We start from the raw sequence: 11,113 nt of genomic DNA, 5'->3' as shown, positions 1-11,113 counted from the left end.
GTATGCATGAAAAAAACCTGTGTCATCCTTAGAGCAAACATAGGTGGCACCAACCTTAGGTTAGCTAGTGACACATGTTCATCATTTTTCTTTCTTTTAACTTAAATTTGAATCTTTCATAAATAATATCAAATTTTTAATATTTACTTTTAGGTCTATAGTCATAAATTTTTAATATAATATTATTTAATATAAAAAAATTATTAAATAATCCTCATATTTGCAAACAAATATTTATTAAATTTTAAAAAATAAGGGATGTTAGAGCTATTATACCTATCTATTAAGCTAGTTAGAACTATCATCAACTAGTGCTAGATCATTATGCTTGCATTGTTACACCACTTCATTGCACTATTCGTGCGATAATGAATGTACGATGATCTTTTTCCTGTTGACACTTATGAGATATGATTATATAAGGTTAAGATAGTGACGGAAGGTCACTTAAATGACTCCTACGTACGTACGACCAAGTGAATTGAGATGAGGTGTTGGGCACGGTATATAGTGCTGATCGATTAGCCACATCAACTTTTTCCATAACACAATCTAAACTTTAATAGGAATAGTCCATTCTCTTATTAAGCTCAATTATAATATTTTATCCAAATTTTAAAGAATTAAGAATTTATTATTTAGATGAAATATATTTTTAAGTGCAACGATATCAATTTCAACCAAACCATATTATAATTGAGTGTATGGATATAAAATTTTCACACAATAATATTTTATTGAATACAGGATTAAAAAGCATACAATGGTAACTTCATGATGAATAATAACATCATTTTATGAAGCTTCATAATATTGTGTCACATTTGACCCAAACATACACCTTTTGTAGTTATTGTAGAGGAGAAAATCTATGACCAAGATTAGACAATATAAAAAAAATAAAGATACCATATTATTTTATCATATAATTAGTGAAAATTACATTTTCAATTGCTTCTTAATAATTGGCACCTTGTATACCTTGCCACTGTGTCTCAACTCTATCCTTATTTTCTTCTTTTTTTTCTCTTCATGATCTCAATGTATGATTCATTAAAGTATTCATAAACTTGATTCAATGTAATTTCTGATACCAAGAATGTTTTTTTATAAGGAATAACCATTTAAAACTTTTTTGAATATCCGTAATGATTATCTTAGGAGTATATTATTCATTCACAAGAACCTGTTCTTTGATTCGTCTATAAACTTAGTTACTACAATATCTTGAAACTCTAAACTATTTTGAAATAACTATAAATCATGAAAACATTAATGTGTCAAATATCATACATAGTAAGTTACTACGTTTAACATTATCATATCACACTCATAGCTCATTAATGATAAGTTCAACTTCATCGGACTAGCTTATTGTATATCATAAATATTTTCAATAAATTCTTTTGATTTCGAGAGTGATAAAATTTTTTTTACCACTCTTATTAATTAAATATTTTCAATACCATTATGATAAGATCCTAAAGTTTTATCGTAAAAAAGAAGAAGAGAAAGGGGATGATCACTTCGACGGGATCGACCCTCCTTGATCGCTTCGAGGGGATCGGCCTCCTAGGGTTTGTCACAAGACAAAAATAGTATTTTTCATAGATGATCGAAAAGAAGCTGTTACATCCTTATTTATAGAGTTCCGATTTTAACTAAACTAAACAGATTTAATAAATATGTAAAAAATAAAAGAAAAATATAAAAAATAAAAGAAAAAATAAAAGAATCCTAACACATTATTCTATGAAAAATAGTTTATTATATACACCTCACTCATCCAATCCATCACCATCCAAATAGCTCCTCTCATCAACCAACGGCCGTGATCTCGAATACCGACCCTAAGATCACGTATATAGAACTGATCGAGAGGGCTAGGGTTTCTTCTTTCCTCTCTCAGTTTGGGTTCGGAGGCGGCGGAAAGAGAGAGCAGCGAGATGAAGACGATCCTTTCCTCGCAGACCATGGACATCCCCGAGGGAGTCACGGTGAAGGTGAACGCGAAGATCGTGGAGGTGGAGGGTCCGCGCGGCAAGCTCACCCGTGACTTCAAGCACCTCAACCTCGATTTCGATCTCATCGAGAGCGGGAAGAAGCTGAAGGTGGATGCATGGTTCGGGTCGCGGAAGACCACAGCTGCCATACGCACTGCCATCAGCCACGTCCAGAACCTCATCGCCGGGGTCACCAAAGGGTACCGTTACAAGATGCGCCTCGTCTACGCCCACTTCCCAATCAACGCGTCCATCCCCAACAACAACACCTCCATCGAGATCAGGAACTTTCTTGGGGAGAAAAAGGTCCAATCCTGTTCCATCTTGCCGGTCTATTTATTTTCGCTGTGGTGTTTCCGCTGGTCCCATGTTAAATTGCTGCAACGAGTCTCCTTTTGTCGATCGCTACTATTAGCTGATTCTCACTGTGAATTTTCTGTGGTTATTTTCAAAGAATAAAAATTTGTTAACTTGAGCAAGTCATGCTACGTTTAGGATCTGAGATTTTTCTATTTGCATAGTCTTTAACTGGTATGCATAAAAATTGGTACTTTTTCTTCAATATCATTTGTTGTGTGACAACGTTATTATTTGGTTTTTGTTTATATGACGTAGTGCTGATTTACTTTTGCATTCCACTAACTAACCGACTTGAGAAAGTTTTTAGAGCATGTAATCTGGGGCGCCCTGTCGTCAGCAATGGGTGTATGCTATTTTACTTTTAGAGACAATTTATCTACTTTTAGAGCATGTAAACAAATTATAAGTAATTGTTTTACAAGTTTTATCTTTCTTTTAAGGGTATGGAATCTTGTTACGATGCAAGCTAAGATTATCTACCTGCAATACATCAGCCATTTTGGATTATCTTCATATGACATCATCTATACGAAAACTCTTACTTATTGAGTTTACTGGTAATGTTTTGCTCATTAGGGCAATAAACTTGTAAATTGATCATTGCCACCAAGAAAAAGAAATTACAACTTTCTGAATCCTTTTGTATGACATATACATTTGGTTCCTTCTGATGATCTAGAAGATTTTGTTTTGCTATACATACCTCTTCTTTGGATTTGCATCTCTCTGTTAGTATTTGGTGTTTGTTATGAAATGTGTAAGGAGATGAGCTACTATTTTTGTCATTAACATTACATATTTAGTCTCCACTGAGTTCTTTACTCACTTACATATTTTATTAAAGTTATGTTATATATTGGTTTTTGAGTAGATTCCTAATAGACTGGAGAACCCTTTTTTAAATATGTGAAACACAAGTATCTTATTAATGTATTGTGTTTGTTCATTCTTTCTTCAACTGATGCTGGTGAAAATTGGTCTTACCAGTTTCATTTTGTTAGGTTACTGCTGTTTGACATCTTGGATCTATCTTCTTCTGAACCCTTTTTTAAATATGTGAAGTATTTTATTGTTGTAGTGTGTTAATTCATTCTTTTTTAATTTGGTCCTGGCAAAATTGGTCTGTTCATTTTGTTAGGTTACTGCTGTTTGACATCTTGGATCTATCTTTTTTTCTTACAATCTGCTTAGACCTATTGCTCATGGAGGATGTATCTTCTAGAACTACTAGAATCTGGTGGAATTTACCAAAACAATGTGTCAGGCATCCTCTATGCTAGAAGAGTGTCAGATATTGGATGTGCAACTTACCCTGTCATTATTATATTGTGTGTCTGTGTCAATGAAAGGTCATTTTGTAATTCACTTTTTTAAGTTCTTATGTCAAGTTAGAAGTGCCAATACCAAATCATTTTGTTGTTGAAGCTGCTGTTTGTGTTTGACAAGAAATATATTAAATTATCAATGTAATCGTTGGTCATATCTTATTGATGAACTAACTGGAGTTCGTTCTGTCTACATTTCCATGAATTTGTAAACATACTTGTATCTTCTGTCAGTTTGTACGTTTACTGTTTTACAACTATGCTCATGTAATTGCTTTAGAAACATTTTTTGCTTCATTAGACTTGAGGGATATGCACAGATGCATAATTGTTAGGGTGTTCATCTCATGCATGTTTTACCCTTTAATTTTCCTATATCGGTTATAAATCTTGGACACTCTAGGAGCTTATCATTAAAGCTTAGTGGATGAATGAAAAGTAACATTGATGTTGTAAAGTCATTGGATATCAAGATGTCCTTGATTCTCTTTAAGTAGTCAGTTGCTGTAATGTGAAAACGGTCTTTTTCAATGCTACTAGACTAAATTTTGGTTCATTTCTGGTTACCAATTTTAATTGTTGTCTTCAATCATATGAAATCTGAGATACATTGTTTTTATCTCTAAAATTGTGCCTTTTTTCAGCACATTCTTCAGATAAAATTAGTTTTATTTTTATAAATGTTCTGACAAATTCTCAACTTCTGAGATATTAAGTCTGTCGTTGGTGTAGGTGCGAAAAGTTGGTATGCTTGATGGTGTGAGAATTATTCGGTCTGAGAAAGTGAAGGATGAGCTTGTACTGGAAGGGAACGATATTGAACTTGTTTCGCGCTCTGCTGCCTTGATCAACCAGGTCAACTTTATTATACATTTATTTTATGGTTAATAAATAGGACATTCCTTTATTTGCCCTTGTAAGCATGTTTTTAGTGTGTGAATTTGTACCTTTATTAATATTTTTTTTATATCTGACAGAAGTGTCATGTGAAGAACAAGGATATAAGAAAGTTCTTGGATGGTATCTATGTCAGTGAGAAGGGAACAGTCACCGAAGAATGACAGGAAGAGCAACAACAGTTGAGCTTGGCAGGGACTATTCTCTTCTTTCGGTATCTGGATGGAACTGAAAGCTTAAAATCAAAATTTTGCAGTCTTTGGTTCAATGTGATTTGGCCTTCGTGTTGGAACTCTGTTGTTTTGTGCTTAGTCTTCAAGTTCAAGATAGTTAGCTGTGGAGACAATTTTTTTTCTCTTGGAATCATCAGGGACTTTTGTTCAGGTGACTTGGGTGGTGGAACTATGAAAGTTTCCAAATTTATGATATATATTATAAAATGCGTGCTTACCCATTCTGCTATTTCTGGTCGTCTGATTTATGATATGTCTCCCTCTTTGGAGATGTTACTGTTTACATATTTCCTTATTGATAAATTTCTTTTTCATAATTGTTCTATCTACTTGTCACGAATCTATTTTCTGTCGCTTCACTGCTGATGATATTTTTAGGATGAATTTTTAAATGATAGTATTATCTTCGTGGACATTTTCATTTTTGACTTTTGATATTCGGATAGACCAAAACAATGTAATCAGTTCGATGTTGAGGTGAAATCAGTTTGATTATAAGATTTTTAAATAGGTTTTCAGTATTTATGAAGTAAAATAATTATAATTTATTTTTAATTGTTATATTTTAATATGTTTTATGGTATATTTGATTTTTAAATAAAAATTAAGAATATTTTGACTTTTCAGAATAAAGGATGATAAATTATTTTTCTTCTGGGATTTTTGATTTAGATTTTCAATTTTTAAGAAGCATGTATAATATTTAATTTTGTTTATTGAAAATAATGGTGGTAAAAAGGGACATTTTAAATCGCCATGTTTTTGGATGAGGTTAATCAATCAACTTTACCAGAGGTTCTACATGTTATGAAAGAATATCTTAATATAATTTTGGATGAAACTTATAAAGATCTTAATATAATTCAAAATAAAATATAATATTCCATTAATTACACATGTTGGTGTAACGTCTAGATGTTAATTATCAAAATTTTTAATAATGTAAATTATAATAGATAATTTACCTGAAAAAGATTGTTTTATATATATATATATATATATATATATATATATATATATATATATATATATATATATATATATATATATATATATATATATATATATATATATATCAAGGAATGGACATATTGCCCTCCTTTTAGCCTTGTTAAGTGATTCTTGTTTGATGTAGTCCTAATCGAAATTGAACTATATATGGGCTAATTTTGGAATCGGAACCTAAACAGATAGTTCTGGTTCCGATTTAAACTATCAATTTTAATTTTTAATTAAATATAATTTAAAATAAAAAAATATAATTTTTAATTATGAACCATCGGCTCGAAGTGGAAACGTCGGTTTAAGAACCATCAGTTTTATTTCGAGCTGTAATTAAATCATTTTGGTTCGATTCTGATTCGATTTGGAATTAACAAACTGTCGGGCTAGTTCAATTATGGTTTTAGCTCAGTTTAATTCTGATTGGAATCGAGCCATGCTCAAAACTAGTTTGAGGATGAATCCTAAAACGAATCAAACCAAATCTCCTTATATTTCCAAGAGAAAGGGATAAAAGATAAAAAATGAAGGTGGAGGTGGATGAGACGGAAGCATTTCAAATAGACCTAACTCAATTCTCGAGAAAATCAACATTTATACGTTTATAATTACCAAATCAATCTTCACCTCGAATAATTCTTCGGCTCTTGTTCTTCTTCAAATAAAATTATAGTTTTTATTGATGAGCATAAATGCCCAGTAGAAAATAAGCTAGAGTTTAAAACAAACAAGTAACAATATATTGAATCGATAGCAACAATCATACTGTGGTCTATATTATATACGAATAGAGCATCGACGAAGAGGATGTATAGATGAATGATTTGTGCATGTACGAAAAAGCAATTATATCAACCATATAAAATAGCTATTTACTCAAACATTTACTCTATCATGAAACAATAATATTCTTCTAAAGAAGAACATATCACATTTAATGAATGCACGCCATATATCATCACACGTTATATATCCTTTTTTGTTTTCTTTCAGCTTTATATACTATCGTCCTATATATAACCTCCCTTGGTCGATTTAAATATCATCCTTTTACCGGTCCGAACATTTATCACTCTTATTACCAAATGAAATATAAGCTTATGGTAAAAAAATAATCAGAAACCTAACTTGAAACTCAGATTATATAATAAATATATAATAATGCTCAATCACATATGTCTCATCTATACTATTATATATTTTTAAGAACAAATAAATCACGATTCATGATTTTTGGATACATAAAAATTAATAAAATAATAAATTATTTAACTATTTCATGATGCAAAAAAAAAAAAGAAAAGGCATTCATCACATCACATGTCAAATAAAACAAAATTAAATGAAACTAACAAACAAATATATGTATAGTAAAAAATTTAATAGCATGACAATATTATTAAGCCTGCGTACACTAAGTCATAACTTAAGTTATTCCTAAGTTATATAAAATTAACAACTAATTAAAATAGATTGTACAATACACCAAATAGGTGCATTCATTATTTTACAAAATAAAACTGATATTTCAAACATAAAAATTCTATATGCAACAAAAATACATGGTCAATTTTAGTGTAAAAAACTAATAATTATATGTCACTCAAACTCATGATTCTATCTTAGTAAGTCAAGTTAATCATTAACTGAGAATTCATACACTTATTCTAAGTTAATCATTACCAAAGTAGGTCTCTAACTTCAACGGGAAAGACAATCTAAACCTTTCAGGATTCAGATCGAGAGTACCAGATTATAGAATTAATTGTGATAGACAAATTAACTAACAGGAAAGAAGCAACTTCATTGCTTACACCCAATTTATGTTATAATTGGTTCTCTTCATTTCTTTATGTTATCCCTTTCCTCTTTTAAATGTTCCTATCTAAATAATCCTCTGTGTGAATCCAATTAATGTTTTCATTATTGACCTCTAATTTACTTTTTAAGAAATATTGCAACCAGGTTATATGTTATTACATCTCATGTTCATTAATTCCGTTGCTCACCATAAAAGAAAATTTGAAATTGAATGTCCACTTTTACCAGTATCTGTTGAGACCAAATATGATATGCTTCTCAATCTAATTTATTTTAGTACAAGCATAACTCTAATCGTGGCTTATTGGTAGCTGCTCAACATTTAGTCTCCCTATCCGTATCTATTGCAGATATATCCTTACCAACATAAATTGATGCTTTTTCTTCTTTTCAAAAAACTATAATAATAAAAGTCAATAGCAGGTAGCCACAAATTGAACCCTTGTGAGACTTAAGTACCTAATTTATTATAATCGAACTCATATAAATCTTGATCTTGTGGTATTCTTTATTCCACGAAGCTTATCCTATAGCGTTTAATCCATAAAGCTAAATGAGTTGTAAGCTCATTTTTTATAAATCGGTAAATGATCTAACTTGATTAAATAGACCGAATTGATTACTAAAAAAATTAAGTGATGTGATTTTTATCTTTTCAATTATTTCATTAATATATGGATAAATTCAAAAGGAGAGTTAATTCAACTTATCTTTTTGACTAAGTAATGTATTAAAAGGTTTAGATATCAGTAGTAAAGTAATAAATTATAAATTTCATACTCTCGCATGGAGGGTTGTTTCATACACTAATATTTATTTTGATATTTTAGGGTTCGAAAGGAAGTAGAATTTGATTGTATTTGCAGAAACTCATTGAGTTCTCTTTTTAACTCTATATCACTTTGGTTTACCATAGAGTGGTGTTGAATCTTGAATTTTGATGATGAAACCAATTGATAGTATTTATGATCTGATCTGCATTTCGAGTGACATAAGAAGTGTTAGGATCAAGATGGCACTAGGGGGGTGAATTAATGCGTACTAAAACTACTTCGATCTAAAAAATTATTATAAAGCTAAATCAAATGTTGTCCGACATATCATTGGTTTATCGATGTCTCATCCGATTCTTCGGCGCATCATTCTCTCTTGCGGCCTATTGCCCAATCGGCCAGTTGACCTTTACAACTCTGATTTCCTTGGCATAATTTTCGCTCCTCTTGGTCTGATGCCCAAACCCATGGCACGAAGCCTTCTGCCGATATGTCGATCGATCCTTTGGCTCAACGTCCAATCTTCTGACATGTTCCAACATGGCCTAACATTGATTCTTCCTACTTTAATTATCTCTCCATGATCAAAGCTAGTCCTGCATTACTTAAATGTATATTAGATCACAAACACATTAATTGATTTCATTATCAAAATTCGAGATTCAATAGGAAGCTTAGATCAGGGAGAGAAAATTAAAGTACGAATAATCATATTGGGCCAGAGTGAAACATGTTAGAAGATTGAACGTCGAGTCGGAGGATCGGTCGATGTATCAGTAGAATGCTTCGGGCCATGGGTTCAGGCATTGGGCCAAGAAGAGCGAAAATTGCGCCAAGGAAATTAGAATTGTAGAGGTCAACTGATCGATTAAGTAATATGCTGCAAGAGAGGATGATGTGCCAAAGAATTGGACGAGGCGTCAATGAACCAATGACATGCCAGACAACATTTGATTTAGCTTTATAATAATTATCTAGATCGAAGTAGATTTTAAGTGTAATTAGGTTAGAATTGGGCAAACTCAATTATGGGCCAATTGGGCCTAAGTTTGGGCTGTGTTGGGCCAAGTGAAAAGCCCAAACAATAACCCAATAGGTGGAATCGTCGGTGGCACAGTCTCCGAGACTGTGTCAAGCTATAGTACCGTCTAAACATAGTCTTCGAGACTATGTCAAGCGATGGTACCGTCAGACTAGGTAGTGGTACCGCCTAGTGGCAGAGTGTCAAGCGGTGGTACCACCAGTATTCGAAAGACCCAGAATGAGACTAGTTTTGACTCCAAGTTTGAATCTATTTGGAGCCTATAAATACCTCTTTCATCCCTGGTTAACATATACAAGCACAAAGAACTTAAAAGTGGGAAAACGCTATAACAATCACTTGAGAAATTCCCTCCTCTAGTTCTAAAGTTTACAATTCTATTTAGGGAGGAGTGAGTGCTTGTAAAAGGTTATCTCCTTAACCTGTGAAAAGGAGAAGGGGTGTAAAAGGGTAGTTGATCTTCGCTCATTGAAAGAAGATCATTAGTGGATGCTGGTGGCCTCAAGTGAAGAGGAATCGGGAGTGGATGTAGGTCACGATGATCGAACCACTATAAAACTCAATTTGCATTTCTGTTTGTGTAATTTACCTTTACTACAAACTGCCATACTTGCTTTACTTTCCTATTACACTTTTATGAATGCTTTCAAGTTAAATACATTTTCGATATCGATTTTATCAAAATGAAAGATTTTTAAAACTGATATTTTTACTGCTACATTTGTATCTCTTGGATATTTATGAGTGGTGTCTTTTTTTCAAGTTTTGTATCATTGTTTAATTATCCTTAGAGTAGTGAGTTTCTATATCCCTTTGTGATTTTAAACTTAGCGAATCTATTTATTTCTTTTCCAAAAGTATTTCCAGCAAATACAACTATCAGCCTTTCAAATTATATTCCTCTTTATCTTAGTATCAGTTTGGTATTAGAGCTAAAGCCTAAAGATCATGGCAAAGCAGAATAAAAAATATATAGTTGGTAAAGGTAGTGGCTCTAAAGATGATGTTGAGTCCTTAAGGTTGCAGCTACAAAGATTGCTACGTAGTCTACAAGAAAAGAATGAAACCAGTGAAGAACTTCAAAAAATAAATAACTAGCATGAAAATAATACCAAGAGTTTGATTCTAATGATGATACACCTCCTCACCCAAGAGAGTTGAGAAGATATCGAATAAGGTAAAGAAACCAAGATGAGTGACAGAATAAATACAACCCAAAGTTGAAGGTAAAATCAATGTTGATGATTTTATTATTGACTTAATAAGGTGAAAAGAATATTAAGTTTTATGAACCACTAGAACAAAAGAAGGTAAAGCTTATGACACTCAAACTAAGAAGGAATGTATCTTTTTGGTAGGAAAACCTGAAGAAGCAAAGAGAACATGATGAGAAGAGTAAGATCGTGACATGAAAGAAAATGAAAAGGGAGTTGAAGAGAAAATACTAGCTTGACAACTATAGACAAGAAATCTTTATCAAAATCCATGATTTCAAACAAAAAGATCTTAGTATGGAATACACAGTAGAGTTCGATAAACTCATGTTAAAAGGAGAGCTTATGAAACCAAAGGAGTAAACCATTGCAAGATACTTAGGAGATCTGAAATATGAGATTATCAAAGTGGTTCAACTCTAGCCATATTAGTCTTTGAATGA

The 11,113-nt window shown here is 31.9% G+C and overlaps 1 protein-coding gene across 1 annotated transcript; it reads left to right on the top strand.

Annotated features, from left to right (window-relative positions):
- Positions 1-1,892: 1,892 nt before the first annotated feature.
- LOC135632142 (large ribosomal subunit protein uL6-like) lies at positions 1,893-4,968 on the top strand. Its single transcript, XM_065140596.1, has 3 exons — positions 1,893-2,309; positions 4,421-4,543; positions 4,666-4,968. Exons 1-3 carry the CDS (start codon positions 1,947-1,949, stop codon positions 4,747-4,749), a joined length of 570 nt encoding a protein of 189 aa, XP_064996668.1. The 5' UTR covers positions 1,893-1,946; the 3' UTR covers positions 4,750-4,968.
- Positions 4,969-11,113: the final 6,145 nt, after the last annotated feature.

Source organism: Musa acuminata, chromosome BXJ3-2 (genome assembly GCF_036884655.1).
Source record: "Musa acuminata AAA Group cultivar baxijiao chromosome BXJ3-2, Cavendish_Baxijiao_AAA, whole genome shotgun sequence".
In the NCBI taxonomy this organism is placed as follows: Eukaryota; Viridiplantae; Streptophyta; class Magnoliopsida; order Zingiberales; family Musaceae; genus Musa; species Musa acuminata.
The sequence above is the reverse complement of the archived record's forward strand: the minus strand, read 5'-3'. Positions and strand labels throughout refer to the sequence as shown.